This window comes from Stegodyphus dumicola, chromosome X1 (assembly GCF_044657685.1).
Source record: "Stegodyphus dumicola isolate Sdum_Otavi_A_Nest chromosome X1, ASM4465768v1".
Classification (NCBI taxonomy): Eukaryota; Metazoa; Arthropoda; class Arachnida; order Araneae; family Eresidae; genus Stegodyphus; species Stegodyphus dumicola.
This window is the reverse complement of record NC_140780.1, coordinates 169,978,248-170,003,530: the sequence shown is the minus strand read 5'-3', so window position 1 is coordinate 170,003,530 and position 25,283 is coordinate 169,978,248. Positions and strand designations below refer to the sequence as shown.

At 33.3% G+C, this 25,283-nt stretch overlaps 1 protein-coding gene across 2 annotated transcripts in view; it reads right to left on the bottom strand.

Moving 5' to 3' along the window:
- Window positions 1–25,283, bottom strand: part of LOC118202936 (solute carrier family 2, facilitated glucose transporter member 1-like) — a 184,180-nt gene that overhangs the window by 107,202 nt on the left and 51,695 nt on the right. Inside the window, exon 1 of one of the 2 annotated variants that reach the window (XM_035375150.2) lies at window positions 484–728. The exons of the other annotated variant lie outside the window; for it this stretch is intronic. Coding sequence (XP_035231041.1) covers window positions 484–498 — 15 coding nt within the window. The 5' untranslated portion in view covers window positions 499–728. Of the gene's footprint in view, window positions 1–483; window positions 729–25,283 lie in introns of those variants that run through there. 2 annotated transcript variants of the gene reach the window in all.

The following is a 25,283-nucleotide window of genomic DNA, read 5'->3' as shown; positions in this document are numbered from 1 at the left end:
AAACAGTTTCATTGAATAAACCAAATTCTCTTCATTAATGCATACTCTTTTAACTATTTACTAAAGGAAAAAACACACGTAGAAAGCATAAACAGTCTATCATAAGAGTCTGAATACTTGTATAAATTTTTCATGAAATTGAAGAAATGTTTGACCAAAAATTTCATAAAATTAATTTTAAGATATTATGATATAAATACAAAAGCTTTAAAAAATGCAAAAGGAGAAAGAAGATGCTTCTAATTAAACGAAAAATTAAATGTAGTTTAAAAAACAAACAAAAAAGAGGAAGGAGAAAAGAAAGGAAAAACGTATAATTAAACAAAAAATTCTTATTAAGTCTTTCTTCTATTCTTTTAAAAAATTTCAAATAAAAATTCGGGTCTCCAAATAATTCGTTTCAGAGCAAATATTACTGATACTGATGCTAATACTAATTCAACTAAATAAAAAATAAAGCCTGAAAAGTGAAATTTACAGTACCTTTCTTCGCCGCATTTTCGTATTATAAATGATAAACAGATGACAATGATATTTCTTGCCGACAAAAGGGAAACAAACTGTATATTATAAAAGACACGTGATTTCTATCCAAGTTCAGTTCATGTTGATATGACCTGCCACATGTTACCGGTCACACTGGCGAAACTATCCTCAGAGGTTAAATTTCCTCATCAATTTCACTCATAGCTGTGGTTGCCAGAAACGAACTTCTTCTCGCCAAAACCGAATTCAAAATCGCCAAAACGAGGCAATCAAGGCGGGATGGTCTAATGCACGTCACGCGAGTAGATGATCTGTAGCAAAGCTTGTAGCGTATTTTTCTGGAAATGTGTACATAAGGCGGTCTGATCAGGAGCTCTTTAAATATCGCCCGAATGGTCGTCTCTGCGTTTAAATAATAGAAATGCCCCCACCCCCCTCCGAAAGGAAGATTTAAAAGGATCTTCCCTCTCTCCCTCCCTCCAAAAAAAATTACCGATTTGTTCTGACGAAACCCACGCTCTTTTTACGGAATGATATAAAGGAAGCTTTTTAAATTCATCAACTGATTTGGATCTTTTACAATTTCTAGCTAAAAGTCATCCTTATGTTCATTTTTTTTTCAACGCTTATATTTTTTTGCTGTCAATGAGCTTAACATTATGTACACAAAATTAGCTATATATGTAAACATGTAAGAATTTTAAGTTAATTAAACGACCAAGCTAAAAGTAAATTTAGTGATTCAATAAATTTTAACGAAAAAAAAATGTAGTATTAATTAACTGGCAGTAATATTTACAAAACACTTTAGAAATTTCTAAACTTTCCAAAAACAATTGTTCCTTTCTTATTCATTTGTGTTTTATTGTGCTTGATGTTTTTAGAAAGTTTAGAAATTTTAAAACTATTTTGTAATATATATATATATACTATTATAGCTATGGAAGAATCGACGTGCCTCTTGTGCTATTTTACGTGTATGTGTTTTTATTTCAATAATGTTATGCTAGAAAAAAGGAACAGCAATAAGGCCGCAACTGCATCTCCATTTTCACGAATCATCTCCAGCATCCTCATCATCTATGTCATACCCAAAATCTTATTACAGTATATAATGCAAAGTAAAAGCAGTTCAAAACCTAATATAATTGTTTGCTGATAAGGGCAGCAAGTGGTGATAATAATGCAAAATAAAAAAATGTGTTTAAAATTCATCCTATGTTCAATTCGGAATAAATCACATCCAAAAAATCAAACAAACAAACAAAAAAAAAAAAAAAAAAAAAAAAACACAATGGGAAAATGTGAGAAATAGAGGGGCAAAATATGCCAAAAACAAAAATGAAAATAAAATTAAATCTTTGGCAGCAAGAAACAGGCCGTTTTATTTATTTATTTATTTCGTTGCACCAACCCCTGATGACGATGCATCGAAAGAATTAAATTTAATTTCAATTTTTGTTTTGGGCATATTTTGCCCCCTATTTCTTACAGTTTGCCACTGGGCTTCTGTTTTTTTTTTTTTTTTTATTATTTTTTTTATTTTTGCATGTGGTTTATTCCGAATTAAATATGGGCGGACGTCTGCGAGTTTTAATGCATTTCTTAAGTATTTATTTTCAAGTGCAAGAGATCATCATATAAAAATTTATTTTCCTTTTTCCGTCCTGTAACTATTAATGGTGAGATTTATTTGTTTTAATAAGATTGAGAGTTTTAAATTATTAAAATGCATTAATTTTATCGGTTAAAGGAATAAGTTTCTAATAATCGCCACAATTTATTTTAAATACTTCAAACAAACTGTAGTTATTTATTAGTAACTTTTTATACTTAATTATTGTTATTTTTTTATTAAGATGCAGCTATGTAGAACGAGTTCTATTGCCTGCTGCAATTTCTTTTCTTTTCTTTTTAATATAGCTGTTTATGTAAGTATTTTCGCTGGAATGCAGTATAAGTGTATATGTTAACAAGAAAGAAGGATGATTCTCATATAAATATAAATTTATTTAATTATAAAATGAATCATTGGTACTTTCTCTTCAATTATAATTTTTTAAATATAATAACTTGCTTTTAAATAACATAGCATAGTCAGATGAAATAAAATTTTCGGTGTTTTAAGGATAGGAATGAGATGCTTCTTTCTTTGGGATCCTGACGTGTATTCTTTTCACGATAAAAAAAAAAAAAAAAAAAAAAAAAGGCCTGTTACACTTTGCAAATCGAAATGCTGGTTATTAAGAGAAATAATGTTTGGTATGATAAATCTTAAAAGAAATGTCAACACTGTGTTTGTAGGCAGATTACTTTTGTCTGTTAGCATAATTGTTGACTGATTATATAAAATAATACAGGAAATCCCAATAACTATATAAATCTAGCACAGGTTTGCTAATTATGTCGAAAGCTGAACTGAAGTACGCTTTCTATATCAGTATGCAAGAGTTTTGGAAGAAAAATTTTGCATAAATGAATGACGACCTTTTGTCTTAGTAAAAGTGTATTGATCTTACAGAAACATTTTACAAGATTATTTCGTAAATTATTTGTATAGTTTACTTAAAAAAAAGAATAAAATGAAATCTCACACAGACACTTACACACAAACAACAACGAAGGTTAAGATTTAAAGTTCGTTAAATAACAATTTTCGATAGCAGTCTTATAAATCTACCGTAAAAATCAAAAGGTCAAGCGTTAGCTTTTCCTATCGCAGTCGAAAGGTATACTTTTGACCAGGTTTCTAACATACAATATTCTACTTAAAGAGACGCATTTCCGGCAGAAAAGTGCAAAATACGTTTTTGTAAAATAATATTGTCTTCAAGAACGGAGACTAGGTGAAGTTTTCTCGACATGCTTTAAAGCTTTTCTAAAGCTTACATCAGTCTAAAGTAAAAACTTGCCTATTTTAAAAGTTCATGCGCTTTTCTTCTGTGTATCATAATCATGTGTGATAATCTTTTAATTGTCGAAAACCGCATTCAGATTTATGCTACATAATACAGAAATTGATATAAATGAGCTTCAGTTGAAATGTCTAGCGTTTGCTGTCGCTCTCTACCATCGTAACATTTAAATGCGTTTCGTCAGGTATTTCGAATGAGTTCAGGGAATTGCGTCACTTACGACGCAAGCAACTAGCAAGCGCAAATTGAGCAAGTTGAAATGGGAGCACTGGATAAACTGGATATTATATAATTTTGTCTCTCTCAATAGCTTACTATGCTAACTTTTTATTTACAATGCTTGGAATTGTAAATCTGGTGCAGTTTTTGAGCTGAATTGTTTGCTGAGATTTTGAGCAAATATTTTTCATTTAAAATACAATTTCGTAATCTTTAGGATGCAGTCAAGAACAATGAAGTATAATGTCAACTATCTTCTACCTGAAAATTCTGTTGTAACTATACTCTTCTAAATTTCAAAACTACGAAGCTGATTACAGCAAAAAGGAACTCGTCAGTTTAAATCGAAGTTTAGATACTTTAATTGAGAGATGACAGCTGCAGATGAAACCGGAAAAGGAATATTTTCAATTTTTACGATGACGAATTAGAATTTTATTAATTTCAAAGAGATTATTGAAATTTAGTCAAAATTTAAAGTCTAAAATGTTTTCATTTGAGTCTAAAACTGCACCAAAGATAGATTTTAATGAGCTATTAATTTTTTGTTATTTATACTTGTTTTTAAGTTAATTATGCGCACCGAATGCTGAATGCTTAATTTTAATAAAGCGTCATCACAAATATATTCATACCAAAATCAAAATGGTCAAGCCATTTTATTTCTCTGAAAATACTTGCGTCTAACGATATCCTGTAGAAGCACTTCTACACAGTGTGCATGTAAATGTATATTTTTTCACTTAATCTTATTGATAAGACCTTGAATTTTAAATAATGAGTTACTTAACCTGAAAATTTGTTTCAGGAATCTCATTAACTCGTTTCTCAATCTAGCAGTCCGAGGTTCGAAACCCGGGAACGGGCTGGCTGCATGGGCGTTTTCGTGGTTTTCCCCATGTGTAACGTGTATACGAGCCAGTTTCCCTTAGAAAGTCCTCCACGAAAGCATCCCTTCCCTTAGGTAGATAGCCCTCGTGTGCTTTGCCATAACTAAATACACCAAACACCACCAATCTAGCAGTAGAAATGTTCAGTATGAAGTGCTAATTTAACTTGGAAATTCACTTCAGGAACTCTCTTCACTCGTTTCTTGTTGAATATAGCGTAAATTGATAAGAGGAAGTGCTAATGTTAACTGTTACATAGCTAAGACGAAATCAGAAAATACATCACGATAATTATGCAGTAATTCTAACGGAATGTGTATTCATTTATATAAAATCGCTGTTGTAGATCTGTTACTTTAGTTTAAGAACTTTTCCTTCTAATAGAATTACTAAGTTTGCGAGTTTTATGTCGAGTTTAATAAAACAGTTAAATATTTAAGTTCCTCCGCCATTTCAGGTTTCATTTTTTTTAATCACATCATACACTAAAGGCATACTCAAAGTAAGGTTAAAAGGAAAAGACAGGAGAGTGTAAGCTATTTGGGTGAATACACATGTAACTTTCCTGTTAGTTCTGTGAGTTGATAAAATTAGGCTTCAGCACAGATTCTGCAACAGATTTGCCAGCACTTTCGGTAAATGAGATTTAGTAAATAAACCTCTCGTAAATTACGTGGTAAAAATGAATAAAAAGTTCGTAAGAGTGGAAGTTAGTATTCGCAAGTAAGATAAATTGGTGAGGGAAGTTGCAGAGTCTATTAGGTTTTTAGAGCAGGAAACGTGAAAAGGAGCAATGCCCTCGCTGGGATTTAAACTCTAAACCTCCAGATAGCTAACTGGACATGCTTCCCAGTAACACCACAAAGGCATGCGTTAAGGAAGGGAAAAATTCACTTAAAGAGCAACTCAGGAGGAGGGTCCCTTTCGCCAAATTCTGATGGTAGAGAGTTATCCTGCAGTATTTTAGTTCGGGCCTCATTTGTCAATAGCAAGCTAGAATTTTGGATGTAGTAAACGAGATAAACCAACAGTACCCGCACTGGGATTTGAGTTACAGACTTTCCGACTGCTAGTCGAATAGGCCTTGCAATTATACCACGAAGGTATGCGGTAAGGAAAGAGAAAATTCCTTACAAAGAAGTAAATAAGACAAAAATTCAAAATAGGGAACTTAGAAGAATATCAGATTCTTCTTAGTTGCGAATACCCTTTTTTATGGTTAATAATAAATGATTTTGCTCTTTGTTAATTTAGTTATGAGTTTAAGATCATTATTTAAAAATCGTACATAGTCCGTAACAGTTGGAAGTTAGCCAACTAATAGCAGAGATAAATTATTACAATGAATAGTTGGATCTTATAAGTTGATCTCATTATCCTTCAACCTTCAGAAAGAATCCTAATTCTTACAATATTAACAAAAATGGCAGTTCTTTTTCCACTTAATTTCTAAAGGGTCGAAAAAAGTATGAATGAATTTTTTTAAAACATATCAGGATATTAAAATGAATATTTCTTATAAACCTATCTAAAGTTTATTCTAGCAAGACAAATAAATCTATTAAAAGGGTTACACTGATCTGGGCCTTTTAGACAGGCGTTTGCTATTTGCTTGTAATGAAAAGATTTCTCTGACGCCATCGTGACGGAAGACAAGAAAGAGCGCTCCTTTTATGTCCCAACCATTGCGCTGGACTTATCTAAAGGGTATAAATTGGTACTTGGAAGAATCAATTTTAGACCTCAATCAAAGAAACGTCACATATCAAGAGCATTAAAATGATACAACCACTGAAGTAATGTCACCCATTATGAGGAGACATGCTCAATAGAATGATATAACATTTAAGAAGTTGATGATATCTGCCTTTGAAAAATAGTGACGGCCAGTTTCAGAGTGGTATTTTTTCCAACATTAAGAGACAATATTTGATTACAATTATGATCAACTGTTAAAGAATAATCCACTATTTGCTTCCAATGAACTTTTATTTCGAATTAAAATAGTTGAGAGAAACATTTATTTTGCCTTTGAAATTGACACTGTTCTTTCAGCGTAATGAGCACGAAAGGACCAAGCTTCGAGAAGATATTTTAAGAAAATTCTTTGAGTTACTTTTCATCGTTTATTTTGCTTTGAAAAAGTGAAAACGTTTTTTATAATCAGTGTATAAATTATAAATTGTTTTAGCAGGAGAACCGGTATGACAGAATTAGGAAAAAATTGCAAGTATTTACTTGAATTAGTTAATATGCCAGACTATTAATACCGCATTAAATTTAGATAGTACTTTATAAAACAAGAATACAAGTTCGAATACAAGAATATAAGAAGAATACAAGAATATAAGACAAGAACGGGCTCCTGTACGGTGTTTTCGGGGTTTTCCTCATGTGTTATTTGAGTATGAAACCCTTTCTCTCGCAAAGGCATCCGTTCCCTTTGGTAGTAGTTCTAATGTGATTTGTCGTAATCCAATAATGCAAGGGCATAGACTGAAATGATCGGACGAATTCCTAAACAACGCTAATAGTGCAAACCTCTTTCGGTTAGACCACAAAATTGAAACCATCAATCGTTGCTCGATATAATAATAATGATATAATTTTATAGAAAATTTTTAGCTTTTAACGTAGGAAACTTTTAGCTGCGAAATTTATTATATTATCCAAATAGCTGCATCCAACGATCGTAAAGTGTATCTACCAGGAATAAAATACCTAAAACATCGTGGTACCAACCATTGTCATAAAAAATAAAACGGTTCAAAATCTTCGCAGTTTAAAAGCATTGTCGTTGAAAATATCGTGGGGGAAAATAAAGCACCTACAAATCATCACATGATTATAACGTCGCATACATGAGCTTTAAAAATTCGCATAATGATTTGTGAGCGCAGGTAGTAATGAGGAATTTTTTTACTTTTATATTTCTGAATAAACTAATACAATTTTACTGAAAAAAATAAGAAGGAAATTTAAGCATTCAAAGACTGAAAGTAAAAAGGAAAATAATTCTAGGTTAGCATAATAGAATTTTAAACGCTTATAGCTAACTAATAAAGGATAGTAATTAATTAATATTTTTATAACATTTTATTGGTAATTTTTCATGAAAAACATAGCATAAAAAAGATTAGAAAAAGGAAGATGAGTAACTGCATGCTATTAAAATTGATTAATTAATTATCATATCATATTATACTACTATAAATATCATTAAAGTTTTTGCTCATTTTCTGTTTTTGAATGCTTAAGTTTCCTTCTGAAGTTTTCAGAAAAATTTATTAGCTCACAAATATAAAAGATAAAATACTCCTCATTTCTTTTTGCGCTCAAACATCATTATGTGAAGAAGAATTTACAACTTTTAAAGCTTTGAAAACATATGTCTGCGATGTTATCATCATGCGATGATTTGTAGACGCTTTAATTTTTATCACGATATTTTCGAAACGATGTTTTTAAACTGCGAACTTTTTTAATCGCTTTATTTCTGAAGACGAAGTTTTGTAACACGATATTTTAGAGCTACAGTATTTTAGAGCACGATATTTTAGAGCTACAGTCACGAAAATATGAGGAGGCTATTCAGAAACTTGGCATGGTATTCAGCGTGTTACAGAGCAATAAACAAAAGGTTATAGTAATAGCGAAAGAAAGAACAGGTGAAGGCCTACGGAATAGGAAAATTACATAAACACAAACACAAAAATATTAATAACGGAGGCACAATGAAACATGGCCTGGCTTTCACTGCTTTCAACAGAAGAACAAGAAAGGAAAGCTCATAAGAACTGGCCAGCGAAAGTGTGAAGAGCGCAAAGCGAAGAAAGGTACACAGTACTATGGAAATATTAAAACATATGCAGGCGTGGATTATTTCGAATTCCATCTGCTAAAATTTACTGACATGATTCCGAGATACATTGCTAAATAACTACTTAACAAAAAAATTATCATATGGATCTAAATTTATGACGCACCGTGTATAGAATTCTTCAGACGCAAGTGTTACCATAAACTGTCTCATCAGTAGTAAACATCAGGATTTTCCGAAAAAAAAAAAAAAAAAAAAAAAAAAAAAAGAAGCTCATTCATGCCTTTAAAAAATCAGCTTGAACAGTGACAAAAATGATTACATAAGTGTTTACGGTGTTTAATCGAGTCTTATAATATAGCATAAAGGGCATAATTTGTTACATTGCTTATCTGTATTTATTTCACAACAGACACATTTTCACTTTAAGGCTGTTCACTCGTGTTGTGATATTATTTCAGCAACTAATCTAACTTGATCTTCTGCAGTGCCGATCGCTAGATTAAAATAAGATTAACCTCGCACTTCTTTTTTTTTTCATTTATTCGTTTAGTTAGTAATCCTTGCTACTACCCCCCCTTTTTTTTGAGGTCGACTTAATGAATTCCATTTGTAAAACTGTAAAAAATTAAACTCCGTACCTCTTTTCAATTTGACTTTTTTTTTCACACCATCTCCCGATTTAATATCATGTCCTACAAATTTAGAACTCGGGCAAACTGCAACCTGTTTTCTTAAGACTCAAATCTATTAATTAGGCTTTCTCGAATATGCGTATTTTTCCTCCCAGGATTTCTCGTAAATTTCTGGGGAAAAAAGGAATTGATTAGAAAAGCGTAAATTTATAAACATTGATTTTTATGTTATTTATTAAAATGCAAATTAAGTATTTTTTTAAATAAGAATTTTACATAAAGTTTTAAAACTTACATTCGAAATAAATTTTTATGTATTTCCATAATACCTCTGTGAAATAATCAAAGTTTCACTAAGTTTCAATGCGCTAACACTAATTCTCAGTTTTGTAATGAATACCATGACTTCAAAAAATTTTCTTTCTGCCTAAAGAAGCAGACTGGAGTGGATTTTAGCGAAGTTTCTATGTTGGAAGTACAACAAAAATTGCAAATGAAACAGCACAAAAAGTACAGTATAAACTGCAACTGAAATTTCTAAGTAATCCTTACTTGCAACAATATAGAGATGTCATCTATTGAAATAATTTGCCATTAATATCCATTTTAGAATTTCCAGAATATTTGAAAGTTTGATGTGCGCGACTTTTGAATCACAACAGAAATATTATGAATTCTATGAATCAGTTTTGAACCGAATCAGTCATAATTAATGTCATTTATAAATTTAAACGAGTAAGCTCCTGTTAATCTCAGCGGAAAAACGAACCATCTAGAAAAGTTAATTATTCCTGACACGACATTTTTAGCCAAGTCTTTGTTCCCTTGAGCTGTGTCCCTGTTTTCTCAAAAGTAACGCAACAACAACTCAAATTGAAGGAATGGGAAGGTAGAGGCACAATTTATTAATCAGCCAGAAAAGACAAAGCTCCTCCTTTTTTCCTGCCATTAGGGGCTCTATGGGGAAGTAAAATGAATCCGATCATTTCTCGCATCGTCACTATGCTTCTCAACTGGGTGTGCCGGTGTGTTTCAATAAAAAATCAATAAAAGTTCCGCGCGATACGGTAATAAAAAAATCTGATGTGTACACCACATGACTTCCTTGTACGGAATATTAAATTATACGCATTTTTTCTTGCATTTCATTTAAACTTATTGGATTGAATTAAATCTACTTCGACGACAGCGCGTAAACCACAATAGAATAAATGCATTCTTTAAAATTCACTCTAGTATTTGTTTACCATAACGACACTCTGGCGCTAGATTCACTTAACAGTATTGATAATTATATAACAGTTGACTTATATGATAATTATATAACGGAAACTAAGTTAACTGCTATATAATCCAATAATTATATAACAGTTAATTTGAATATTTCGTACATATTATAACTCATAATGCACAAAATTTATATCATTTAAAGAATAGAATTATCTAATCGTTGCCACGTGTTCTATTCAAATACTATAATAAAGCTAGAATGATGTATAAAAGAAATTAAGCAAACAAAACAAAAAAGAAAAAGTTTTTCACGGACGATTGAGTATTTCTCATTTAATTCATTCAGTTCTCACTTCGCGAGAAGGCAAAAATACATAAAAACTCAAAATATCTATATTAAAAATTACGAAGTAAATCTTAAAAACTTAGTTCCTCGAAAAAATTCCAGAAAGAATTAAGCATGATTTAATTGGCAATAATAAATGAATGCTTTATCTTTGTTGTTGCGAAGCTAAGTTTCTCTAGATTGGCAACAAATCCACTAGTCTCCTGTTTCAAATGTAAACATCAATGGCCGCCATTAAAAAAAGGCTTAGCGGCACTTAGACAACTTTAAAATTGTTGATAATTCTAAAAATATTGCATATAGATTTACTAAAGGCATAAAAACCTTAACCGGAAGATAAAAACAACATAATACAATCATTTTTAAAGCAAAAAATGTACAATTTACAAACATATAAGAGTAAAGAAACTGAGATCACTGAGCTGGGTAAGAGAGTGGATATATATATAAATATATTTAAATTTAAACAAATTAAATTTAAATTTTAACAAACACGTATAAAAGTAAAAAAGCAAATTTCAAGCCAAAATTCAAAAAAGCAAATTTAAAGCCAAAAAAATTTAAATATATATATATATATATTTAAAAAAATGTGTAAACATATAAAAGATTTAATTCTCGAACTAATCTACAATATCATTTAAATTCAGAAGCATAAGTAAATCAAGTGCAAAACCAATCCATGAAAATAAATTCACTAATTTAGCAAATTAAAATTAATCCATACAATTTTTTTAAAAAATGCATAAGTGAATGACTGTTGAGCAGGCAGGAGACAGACTTATCAAGGGGAAGTTGCCTCCAAACCTAACTCTCCAATCATTCAATTCGTGTTTCGTCATTCATGCAGGCAAGGGTAAAAGTGAAAACCAAAAGTAAAAAGTGAAGAATGTCCAAAAAGAAATACCAATAAAGTGGTACCCTTAGAAATTAGCATTTAAGAATTAAAGTTTTAAAAGGAAAATACTAATGAAGTCTTTTGAGAAAAAGCAAGTAAAGTCAAGTATTAAATTAAACTTTTTAAAAAAAAATTAAATTAAAAAAAAACTAATTTTTTATAAAAAATAATCTAGAAACTAATGTATTTTAGAATCCCTTGTCTACAGAAACCTCCCCGACACGAATATGCATATCAATAAAAAGAAACTAAAAAAGAACTAGACATAATCCATATAAACCAATAAGAAACATAAAGAACTAATTTACAGTTTTTAAAAAACAAATATATACTTCAAAATATAATTTCATATCTAGAAAATACTTAAATACTACATAAAAAATTTTAAAAAATACTTAAAGCAAGTAAATAGTAAGTTTTAATTCTAACTTACCTACTAAATGAGCGTTGGGGTCTGCAAAAGTGTTTTTAAAGAGAAGTAAGTGTGTTCTTATTTATATATTAAAAAGGCAGGCATTAACTTTATAATTTTTTGGCTCTTTTTGATATGATAACATTACCTTAAACCTTAGCTGGAGGGTAATGAAGGATAAAGAAGAGTAAAGAAATTATTTGTAAATAAATTTGTAAATATGTATATTTAATCAATACTGGATTCTTTCCTTTTACTAATAAAGGGCCAACTCTTTTCAAAAGTCTCAGTTATAGCCCGAATTGAGTGAAGATTTTAATCTTCTTCTAATTTTCCATACTTTAGCCAGTATTTAGTTAAGTTTTGATATACCAGTTAAAATCAAGTTCATTAAACTTTCAATATTTTCTTTCTTTAAATTTAAATTTAACTTCTTTAAGGAATTTTTGGGAAATTACTGGGAATTTTTTTAGAGGTTTTTTAAGGACTTCGTTTAAAAAAAAAATTGACATTTTAAATTTTGCTTTAAAACTTTCATTTTAAAACATTTAATTTTTACTTAATTACTTTAATTATTTGCCTTGCAATTTTTACACAATTTTTCAACAGAACACACATTTCACATTACAAACACTTTACATTTATTAATTCACAATACCACTTAACTCTATTTTACTTCAAGCAAACTTACCTCTCTTGATTGGCTTAACTCCCTAAATAATTTATCGTTAAAATTAAAACTTGAATTACATACCTTTAGGATTTTTAATTTTTAATTTAATTTTTTCTAGATATATTTTTTAATATTAATGTTTGCAAAAAATTTTTAATATAACAAAGATAGCAGCTTGGCACTCAACTTTACCTACATAAGAGCCATCTATATAATTAATTTGAAGAACACACTTCTTTTTAAAAACACTTTTGCAGACCCCAACGCTCATTTAGTAGGTAAGTTAGAATTAAAACTTACTATTTACTTGCTTTAAGTATTTTTTAAAATTTTTTATGTAGTATTCAAGTATTTTCTAAATATGAAATTATATTTTTAAGTATATATTTGTTTTTTAAAAACTGTAAATTAGTTCTTTATGTTTCTTATTGGTTTATATGGATTATGTCCAGTTCTTTTTTAGTTTCTTTTTATTGATATGCATATTCGTGTCGGGGAGGTTTCTGTAGACAAGGGTTTCTAAAATACATTAGTTTCTAGATTATTTTTTTTTATAAAAAATTAGTTTTTTTTTAAATTTAATTTTTTTTAAAAAAGTTTAATTAATACTTGACTTTACTTGCTTGTTTCTCAAAAGACTTAGTATTTTCCTTTTAAAACTTTAATTCTTAAATGCTAATTTCTAAGGGTACCACTTTATTGGTATTTCTTTTTGGACATTCTTCCTTTTTTACTTTTGGTTTTGACTTTTACCCTTGCCTGCATGAATGACGAAACACGAATTGAATGATTGGAGAGTTAGGTTTGGAGGCTACTTCCCCTTGATAAGTCTGTCTCCTGCCTGCTCAACAGTCATTCACTTATGCATTTTTTAAAAAAATTGTATGGATTAATTTTAGTTGCTAAATTAGTGAATTTATTTTCATGGATTGGTTTTGCACTTGATTTACTTATGCTTCTGAATTTAAATGATATTGTAGATTAGTTCGAAAATTAAATCTTTTATATGTTTACACATTTTTTTAAATATATATATATATTAAAATTTTTTGGCTTTAAATTTGCTTTTTTTAATTTTGGCTTTAAATTTGCTTTTTTACTTTTATAAGTGTTTGTTAAAATTTAAATGTAATTTGTTTAAATTTAAATTTCATTTCTTGCAGCAATGGCGCAAAGAATTATTTAATTAAATTTGTATTTACATTTATTTAATTAAATTCAATTTTTTTCTTATAAATATATTTATATACGTTTGGTGCGGTCGATTGCAACCAAATACGAGGTGCACATCTAACATGTTATAGCAGTCCTATATACAAAATTTCAACGTCCTGAGGCTACTCGTTTTTGAGTTATGCGAGATACGTACGTACATACGTTCGTACAGACGCCACGAAAAATTCTCTTCAGAATTCATTTTAAAGCAGTTTTATAATTTTTTTGAAGGAAAAGAGTATTTTATTCTGTCCTTACGTACAGATATCACGCAAAAACATTGTTAAATTGCATTCGATAGCGGTCAAAATGGATATTTTCGTTGAAATATGCTGCCAGAAACTTTTCGCGATTACAATACTTCCTTTTTACTTCGTACAAGGAAGTAATAAGCTAATCATACTGTTATGTGCGTACGGATTCGAAATGCAATGAATGCACACAGAACCGATAAGTATTCTTAGAGGTTTTCTCAGTATGACAGAGCACATTCAGTAGTCACCATTTCAAATTACTAAGAACGCTGAATACAAGGCAATCCAAAAAGCCTCAAATGCGTAAGCTCGCACAGTGATATGTCAATAGTTTGAGCTCAAATGAAAATGATGCTGTCTCCTGTCTTTATTGTTTTCCCCAATCGTCCGATAAATTTCCAGTACCATCGATTTCTCGGAAATTGCTGGAGGGAATACAGAGTTACAGTCATATAGAGCCGGATACAGCTACAGTTACACAGGGATCGGACCAGTTACACATAAATCATACCAAAATATCGCCAAATGATCAGAAAGCTTGGCGACATTTGGCGGTTTCTCGCCGAATTTTGCGAGATAGTAATTTACGTCAGTATTAAATGAACTTATCTCTGTAACCCTGTCTTTCCGGCAATACTGAGCTTTCTGAGGATTTTCATGTTACTGAGGCTTTTCCTTACTTACAAGAGATATTATAATTTACATATAATTTCATTAAAATTATTTACATATTGTAAATACATATATAATATATATATATATATATATATATATACAGAGAGAGAGAGAGAGAGATGCTGTTTGTTCAGTTGTTTGCGTATGTATTTTTGAGTCTTTTTTGTTTCAAAATCGTAAAAACAGCGGAAGTATATTTAAACACTCAATCGATTTCGAGGGCAGCTAAAGGTCCCTCCTCATCAGGAGAAAGAAATACCTAGAAAGAAGAAAAATAAAGGGGAAGGAGTCTCAGAAACACGTGGTCTTTATCAGCACAGCACGTGGTTATAACCGGATTTTTAATCAGAGTACACTGGCCGCCTACTTTTACTGAGCCAGGCTATCTGATCAAACATGTAACACAAAGGACAAGAGAATAAGCGAAGTTAAAAATAGGGAGCGAGGGGCAACTGCACCTTCACGCTCAAAATCTGAACTTCGAATAATGGAAAGTAACCACTGAACGGATTTTTATACCCTCTGGTAGTACCAAACGCGAGGAGGTAACGCCATCTATCGGCAAAAATAGTAGCTGAATTAAGATAGTAGAATTTTAAAGGCATTAGGAAGGACTGGATTGGACTTAAAATCATTAACTAAGCATGCTAAATTTTTGTGAATATGAAAAGCCTCAAGAAAATCCAATTCACCTATGGAAGAAGCCTTTTGGATAATTTTTGCAGACCCAAAGTCAAAATTATGGTTAAATGTCCAACTATGATACGCTATTGAAGACTTGTTAATTTCGCCTTTTCTGACGTAAGATTCATGTTCTTTGATACGAAACTTCAATGCTCTTTTTGCTTGGCCAATATATCTTAAACCACACTGACATGATATACTATAAATTCCCCAAGAATTCAAGACAGAAACGCAATCTTTTAGAATCGAAGGGTGAATTTTATTAAAAGGGGAGAAAACGACTTGAAAATTGAATTTCGGGAGAATCCGCGCAATTTTGTAGCTAACAGAAGGATAAAATGGAAGCACAACAAGATCATTAATATTATTTCTAACAGTGGAATGGCTTCTTTGATGGGAATCTGAAAATTTTTTAACGGCTTTATCAATAATCACGGGAGATAATTCACGGTCAATCGCAACTGCTCTCAAATAATTAAGTTCATAGGTAAGCAAAGCTTCAGAGGAACAAACTTTAAGCGTGCGGAATACATAATAGTAAAAAGAAGCCATTTTTTGCTTTAACAGGATGGCATGACTTGGAAAGGGGTGATAAACAAACTGCAAAGGGTTTACGGTACACAGTGGTGCTAAAATCAGTTTCATTGCGGATTATAAGAATATCAAGGAAGGGGAGGGAATTGTTGGATTCAATTTCAAGAGTGAATTGGATGGCTGGATCAATTGAATTCATAATAGATAGAATCTCGGATAAATCCTCTTTATAACCGTCAAAAAGCGCGAAAGTGTCGTCTACATACCGAATCCAAAGACGAAAAGATAGTTTATCAAATAATTTCATCTCAAAATAGTGCATATAAATGTCAGCAAGTACCGGACTGAGAGGATTACCCATAGCCAATCCTTCAACTTGACGAAAATATGCATTTTGGAAAACAAAGGGGGTTTGACTCAGAGAGACTTTAGTAAGCGAAACCAACTCATTAATTTCAGTATGTTCCCGAAGGCCTAGTTTCAAGACAATTTAGTGCTCCTTCGACCGGAACATTAGTAAACAGTGATTTGACATCAAATGAAACCATAATGGAACGAAGTGGAGAAATATTTTTAAGTTTATCAATGACTTCAACAGAATTTTTTACAGTGTGAATATTGTTAGCAAGTAAAGGAGAAAATCTGGAAACTAAATAAATATTTTCCCAAAGGATATGAAGCAGTACCTATGTTGGAAACAATTGGTCGAAAAGGAATACCGGTTTTGTGGACTTTTGGAAGAGCATAAAGCCTAGCGCAATTAGTAATAGGTGGAATAAGTGATTTCTTCAACTGCGTTGGCAGAATATGAGAAGATTTGATAGCACTTTTAACTTTCCTGAGGTCCGAAGTTGAAGGATCTTTAGGGATCGAGCAGTATGGGCCTTCATTTATCAATTTAGAGACTCCAGTAATATTCCTTGTCCTTTGTGTTACTTCCGTACTACTCCCGTGTTCTCTTGTCCTTTGTGTTACACGTTTAATCAGATAGCCTGGCTCAGTAAAAGTAGGCGGCCAGTGTACTCTGATTAAAAATCCGGTTATAACCACGTGCAGTGCTGATAAAGACCATGTGTTTCTGAGACTCCTTCCCCTTTATTTTTCTTCTTTCTAGGTATTTCTTTCTCCTGATGAGGAGGGACCTTTAGCTGCCCTCGAAATCGATTGAGTGTTTAAATATACTTACGCTAAATACAAGGTTGTTTTTACGATTTCGATTGTCACATTAGCGTGTTTCTCTTCTAGTCTTTTTTGTTTGTTTGTTTGTTTTTGTTTAAATTCATATTCGTAATTTTGGTATTACTTTTTTTGAATTTTATTGATTATCATTGTTTTACTAAATTACCGTAATTTCCCTTGATTTAGCTTACATTCTTTTAACACTGTAAGTTAAAACGATTAAATTATTGTAGCAGTTATTATCTGTTTCTTTAATGATTACATATATGTTGTATACAATATCAGCTATTCATATTCACTTTTTATCACCATTATTGTTATTATCTGCATTGTGGATTTTGTGTTTACAGGTCCGAATTGGCTTTTTTTTTTTCACGAAACTTCCAAACTTACCTTTAAGCCAGCAGATTAATTTTACTTTTCCATTGTTTAACGAGTAAGAGATTTCAGTCAACTTGATAAAAAAAAGTAGCTATTGTTTTTCATTATATCTACTTTTTCTTAAGAGTTTTCAAGTTTATAAAAGAGAAGAAAAATATCAATAATAATTTGTATTTTATGCAAACCTTCACATAATAATATCACGGATTTTGTAACAATAAAACGCTTGAGAAAATAGTAGGCACAGATAATCTTTTTAACATGGACAGTTGCTTTAAGTAGACTTCCTCATTTCCCTTTAAACCTTTGAGCTATTCTTTTTCCGTTTCTTGATCTTACAGAAAAATATGCTTTGAAATATGTATATATATTATATATAACATATAGGATGATGCAAAAGTACCTACATTAAGTTTAAAGCGATATATCTATAAAAAGGAGAGAGGGTTGTAAAGTTGCGCGCTTCCAGCCTGCACGCAACAAAGTGGTGACTGCTGAGAACAGGAAATAGACCAAAGTCTTGAGAAGGGTTTAAATCCCTTTTATTCAACTTTAGAAGTTACAAATGCGTGCTCTTGACGCTCATAAACTACGCCGAACCGGCGGTAAAATAAAAATAAGAAACTAAAAAGAGATACTAACAAGTGACTAACTACGAGGCTCTCTAAACGTAACTAACCTCACCGCGTTCTAAAATACCGCTGATATTTCAGCAAACTCTGAATATTACGTTGAAAGATTAACAATTTGCCGAGGCAAGCACACAGGCCGAAACGCGTGGTTCTTCAATTTATAACTAGCCACCTCCACACTCGTGAAGCAAAAAAAGCACCCTTTCGAACTCGTTTCCTTTCTATTTAACTCAGAATACTTCCGCTGATAATTTGAATCCTTGCGCGTTCTACTAAAATTTACATACTCTGGCATTGGCAATTTCAGGGGAAAGTAAGGCTTGACAGGAAAGATAGTTTAAACTTAAAATAAATGTTAGTTAAAATAAATATAAACCCTACATTTGCCGCTGCCAGAATTTGGAAAACTTGGAAGCAGGTCCTACAAACGACCTGTTGAAAAGTTTCTACAATTCTGAACTAAATTTTAAGAGCCTCGTTTACATTAAAAAAAAATCTGTTATCTCACAAAAGGTATAATAAATTTCTGTGTATACTTATTTAAATCTGTCTTCTTACAGCAACTTTTCCTGGACTTCAGCAATCAATGTTGTTCTCTTCCTTCCAGCATCTTTGAGTTTTCGATGATTGGAACTCCGTCATTCTTTTCTGGCAGAACTGCTCCCACGTTATAGGTTTCATGGACGTCAGTCTTCTCCTTAATGACCTCCGAGTGTCGTCCACGTTAATTTTTCTTTTTCGCCCTCTGCATGCTGGCCTCTTGGAGTGGTAGTCGTCGGGTTGCTGTCTTTTCCGTTTTTCCCCTGGACGGCTGGTCTTGGCGTCCTCCGGTCTGGAGTCATGCTTGAATTTCTGCTGTTGGTGGTGGTCTTTTCGTTCCTGCTGCTGTCTTTTTATTTTCGGGAACGGCGGCCTTGTTTGCACCTGACTCTCTGGTCCTGCGAGCGTTCTCCTCTATGTATAATTTCTACTGCGATACGTTGTAAGTGCTGTTTTCCTCTTTACCAAGGTTTCTTTACGCGGCGGCTTTGCTTTCTTGTTTTTCTTAAATGCTGGAGTCTGAAAGATTTCGTTTCTACTTTTCGGTACCGTCGCATGGGTTGTAGAAGGGCTATGTTTCTATTCAGTTCTCTGCTTCTTGGGTGGTGGAACGGGTGACGTTACTTCTGGACCTTCTACTTCTTTTACGCTTGAGTCCTGCAAGAAACTTTTAAGGATTTCAAAATCATTTTGATTATAATATTTTTTCACCTGGTCGGGACTTGCTTTACAGATTTCCCCTCTCTCGTTCTTAAGGTACAATACGACTCCGTTGATTTCCTGAATTACATAGGGGCCTTCAAATTTTGGAGCTAACTTTGCAATAAAATTGTCTGGGCACTTGATAAAGAAAATTTCCGCTTCAACACTTTATCCCCAACTTTAAAATCTGCTTCACGGCGTTTTCTATCATAATATACTTTTTGCCTATTTCTTGCCGTATCCGAGCTTTTAATCGCCTGGTCAATAAGCGTTTGCACGTCTTTCTGTTTAAATTCTTGCTCTCTTTGTTGCACAAAGAATAATTTATCTAAAGGCGTAATTAACTTTCGGCCTAAAAATAATTCTGCTGGGGTTTTTCCCGTAGTATCGTGATTTGCCGTTCTTAAAGCATAAGCTAACTCATTTATGTAGCCATCCCAGCGCTTGTGATGTGTGCTAACGTAACTGCGAATTATTTTTACAGTGTTTTTATTAACTCTTTCTGCTATGTTTGCCTGTGGTCTATACGGAACCATTTTGATATGGCATATGCCAAGTCCAGTGCATATGTTTTCAGATATTTGACTAATGAATTGTTTACCGTTATCGCTAATGACTTTATCGGTGCACCGTATTTTAAAATGTATCTGTGTAAGAATGCATCTGCGACTGTTTTGGCTGAAGCGCGTTTAAGTGGAACAATTTCTGTCCATTTTGAAAAATGATCTACAATTACTAAAAGAAAACGATTTTTATTTAACTCACTCTGGAGGAAAGGACCAAGAAGATCTATGCCTAAAATTTCATTCGGAAATGTAGCGCGAATGCTATTTAAGTACCCGGCCGGGCTGTAATTAATATCATTTATTAACTGACATTGATTGCAGGACCTGACATACGCAGTTACTATTTTGTATAATTGCGGGAAATATACCGCCTCGCGTACCCTTTTTAAAGTCTTTCTGACCCCTAAATGACCCGCTGTTTTCGCGTCGTGTAATTCCTTCAAAATGCTTAATCGAAGCGAGGCTGGGATGACTGGTTTGTACTCGAGATTTTCGTTTGTTGTTTTCGTATAAAATAATAAATTATCTATTATTTCATAGTTTTCTGCTCTATTTCTTATCGCATCGATATCTGTGTGCTCAAAGCTTTCGGGGTCTTTCAAATATGCATAGATACTTCCAAATTTAGGATCAGCTTTCAGTTCAGCGATAATTGTATCTCTAGAATCTAAAATTTTTGAAGTCAACACAGCGCATTTAAGTTCATTACCTTCATCGTCCAGTTTTATACGAGAAAGTGCGTCAGCTACATTGTTTTCCTTACCCGGTTTATATTTTATTATTAGATTATATTCTTGGAGTTTTAAAGCCCATCTTATTAACCTGGGCGTTAGGTTTTTCCCCGAGTAAAGTCCACCAACAGCCGCATGATCCGAAAAGACTGTTACTGGCGCTTTGCCGAAATAAACTCGAAATTTGTGTACAGCCATTAATACGGCTAATGTTTCTCTCTCTGTAGCTGTATAATTCCTTTGTGTATGATTCAACGTTTTACTAAAAAATACCAAAGGATGGCTATTTTGCATAAGAACCGCACCCACAGCATAGTCCGACGCATCTGCTGCAATTTCCAGGTTTTCGTCCCCCTCCGGGAATTTCAAAACAGGGGCATTGATGAGCGTTTCTTTTAATCTTTCAAATGCGGTATTTGCTTCCGCTGTCCACGTGAATTTACTTTTCTTTCTTTTAATTACTAACAAGGGTTCAAAAATATTAGCGAAATCTTTTATGAATGACTGATAGTAAGAACATAACCCAAGGAAAGAAGAAAGTTTCTTGGCGGTGTTGGGAGGTGGGAAATTCTTGATTGCTTTTATTTTTGAATCTTGAATTTCTATACCCTTTTGCGAAATTTTATAACCCAGATATTTAAGTTCTTTAGTTGCGAACTTGCATTTTGAGGCGTTAATTGTAAGACCGGCCTCTTTTAATAATTTAAAAACTTCTTCTAGATCTTTAATATGTTGCTCCAACGTACTACTCGTTATAATTATATCATCTAAATAGATTAAAGTCGATTTTTCTAGAAAAGGCTTTAGAACAATGTCCATAGCTCTCTGGAATGTTGACGGGGCCCCACACAACCCAAAGGGCATGCGTAAAAATGCATAAGTGCCCGATTTTGTTATAAATGCGGTTTTATATATGTCTTCGGGTCTCATAGCTATTTGATAGTAGCCAGACGTTAAGTCCAAAGTAATCATGTATCTAGTAGATTTAATCTTTCTAATAATTTCCTCTATAACCGGCAAAGGGTAAACTGAGAATTTAGTAATACTATTCAGTTTTCTGTAATAGATAGCAAACCTCCAAGCCCTTTTATCCGAAGGAGGAAACTCGTTCTTTTTTCTACATAGTACGACTGGACTCGCGTACTCACTATTTATGGGCGTTATTATTTTGTTCTTTAACATTTCCTGAATATGTTCTTCTATAATTAGGTCTTTCTGTTTATCATAGCGATAAGGTTTAGTCCTACAGAGTTTGTCGGCAGTTAACTGTATCTCATGCGTAACTATTTGACAGCTACCAGGCCGGTCTGAAAACAAGTTTGAAAAAGTACTCACCACTTGCTGGATGGCTTGACTTTCATAGTCATTCAAATGGCTAAGGTCAACTTGCGGCTGTTCCACTGGTTTCACCACCCTGCGGTCCATCTCCAGCACAATAGAACTGTCTTGAAAATTCAGTTTGGCCCTCGCGGCCCTTAAAAACTCCATACCTAAAATAAGTGGATTTTGCAGATTTTTTACTACAAAAATTAATACTTTGAGGCTTTCATCTTTTACCTATTATGTTTAATGATAATTTCCTGATGCATTGACAGGTTTTTCCTTGTGCCGCTATAATTTCTGTGTTTTTGTTTTTAAATAATCGTAACCTAAAAAAATTCTTCCTGAAAAATGTATCACTCATAAAATTACCTTCTGCTCCTGTATCGATGAGGGCTTCTACTGGTACATCGGCAACCAGAACTTGTATAATTGGTAGATGGGAGTTTTTTACGATGACCGTATTTAAGTGTCTTTTTGAGGGTTTTTTTAAAACTTCCGGGGTCTGGACCCTCGCTTTCACAGGCCCCTCTACTCGTTTAAAGCTTTCCTTTCAACTTCTGCCTTCTGGGTACGCGGACGTTTGTTTTCAAATTTCTTTTTTGGGCCTTGACCTTCGAGGTTCGATGAGTTAGCTTGATAACTCTTTTCCCCATAAGAGCGGTTTGCATTTCTGGTCTGCTCATTTGAAGATTGCCTTCGGATACTTTGAGAATACGATGCCCCTCTAGCTTTTTCCGCTATTCTGCGATTTTGAAACTTGACCGCCAATTCGAAGAGCTCCTGCAATGTGCTTGGGTTTCTAATTTCGAAGTAGTCTTGAACAGAAGGTAACAATCTTGGTAAGATTATTTCAATAATCTCCGCGTCGGGTTTCTTCCCCTACAGCATATCCGTCAGCTTAATTTTTCGCAGAATAAAGTCCGTCAACTCTTCTATATTCCGTTGATAGAAACTATATAGTTCGGCTTCTAGCCTTGCTCGATCTTTCACTATGGGGAAGGCCTTTAATAACGATTTTTTGAAATTTTCAAATGTATATGTCTGGCCTCCGAATTCCCCTAATAAAAATTTGCCTATATTCTTCCACCATAGCGCGGCCTGTCCTCTTAGTGCAGATTTGGCGATGGCAACTTTTTGTCTTTCAGGCACAGGGTAGAGCTGAAAGTGATTGTCGAGGCTTTCTAAAAATATCGCCACCGAATTTTTTCCGTCGAAATTGACGTTTGGCTTGATTGACGCTCTCAACGTCTGGACCAGGTATCCAAATTTGGCTTGCCATTTCTTGTTGTTGTCCCGCGGCTTCCATCCAATTTTCGGCCATTTCAGTTCGACAAGTGTTCGGGTGCCAATGTAAAGTTGCGCGTTTGCAACCTGCACGCAACAAAGTGGTGACTGCTGAGAACAGGAAATAGACCAAAGTCTTGAGAAGAGTTTAAATCCCTTTTATTCAACTTTAGAAGTTACAAATGCGTGCTCTTGACGCTCACAAACTACGCCGAACCGGCGGTAAAATAAAAATAAGAAACTAAAAAGAGATACTAACAAGTGACTAACTACGAGGCTCTCTAAACGTAACTAACCTCACCGCGTTCTAAAATACCGCTGATATTTCAGCAAACTCTGAATATTACGTTGAAAGATTAACAATTTGCCGAGGCAAGCACACAGGCCGAAACGCGTGGTTCTTCAATTTCTAACTAGCCACCTCCACACTCGTGAAGCAAAAAAAGCACCCTTTCGAACTCGTTTCCTTTCTATTTAACTCAGAATACTTCTGCTGATAATTTGAATCCTTGCGCGTTCTACTAAAATTTACATACTCTGGCATTGGCAATTTCAGGGGAAAGTAAGGCTTGACAGGAAAGATAGTTTAAACTTAAAATAAATGTTAGTTAAAATAAATATAAACCCTACATTTGCCGCTGCCAGAATTTGGAAAACTTGGAAGCAGGTCCTACAAACGACCTGTTGAAAAGTTTCTACAATTCTGAACTAAATTTTAAGAGCCTCGTTTACATTAAAAAAAAATCTGTTATCTCACAAAAGGTATAATAAATTTCTGTGTATACTTATTTAAATCTGTCTTCTTACAGCAACTTTTCCTGGACTTCAGCAATCAATGTTGTTCTCTTCCTTCCAGCATCTTTGAGTTTTCGATGATTGGAACTCCGTCATTCTTTTCTGGCAGAACTGCTCCCACGTTATAGGTTTCATGGACGTCAGTCTTCTCCTTAATGACCTCCGAGTGTCGTCCACGTTAATTTTTCTTTTTCGCCCTCTGCATGCTGGCCTCTTGGAGTGGTAGTCGTCGGGTTGCTGTCTTTTCCGTTTTTCCCCTGGACGGCTGGTCTTGGCGTCCTCCGGTCTGGAGTCATGCTTGAATTTCTGCTGTTGGTGGTGGTCTTTTCGTTCCTGCTGCTGTCTTTTTATTTTCGGGAACGGCGGCCTTGTTTGCACCTGACTCTCTGGCCCTGCGAGCGTTCTCCTCTATGTATAATTTCTACTGCGATACGTTGTAAGTGCTGTTTTCCTCTTTACCAAGGTTTCTTTACGCGGCGGCTTTGCTTTCTTGTTTTTCTTAAATGCTGGAGTCTGAAAGATTTCGTTTCTACTTTTCGGTACCGTCGCATGGGTTGTAGAAGGGCTATGTTTCTATTCAGTTCTCTGCTTCTTGGGTGGTGGAACGGGTGACGTTACTTCTGGACCTTCTACTTCTTTTACGCTTGAGTCCTGCAAGAAACTTTTAAGGATTTCAAAATCATTTTGATTATAATATTTTTTCACCTGGTCGGGACTTGCTTTACAGATTTCCCCTCTCTCGTTCTTAAGGTACAATACGACTCCGTTGATTTCCTGAATTACATAGGGGCCTTCAAATTTTGGAGCTAACTTTGCAGTAAAATTGTCTGGGCACTTGATAAAGAAAATTTCCGCTTCAACACTTTATCCCCAACTTTAAAATCTGCTTCACGGCGTTTTCTATCATAATATACTTTTTGCCTATTTCTTGCCGTATCCGAGCTTTTAATCGCCTGGTCAATAAGCGTTTGCACGTCTTTCTGTTTAAATTCTTGCTCTCTTTGTTGCACAAAGAATAATTTATCTAAAGGCGTAATTAACTTTCGGCCTAAAAATAATTCTGCTGGGGTTTTTCCCGTAGTATCGTGATTTGCCGTTCTTAAAGCATAAGCTAACTCATTTATGTAGCCATCCCAGCGCTTGTGATGTGTGCTAACGTAACTGCGAATTATTTTTACAGTGTTTTTATTAACTCTTTCTGCTATGTTTGCCTGTGGTCTATACGGAACCATTTTGATATGGCATATGCCAAGTCCAGTGCATA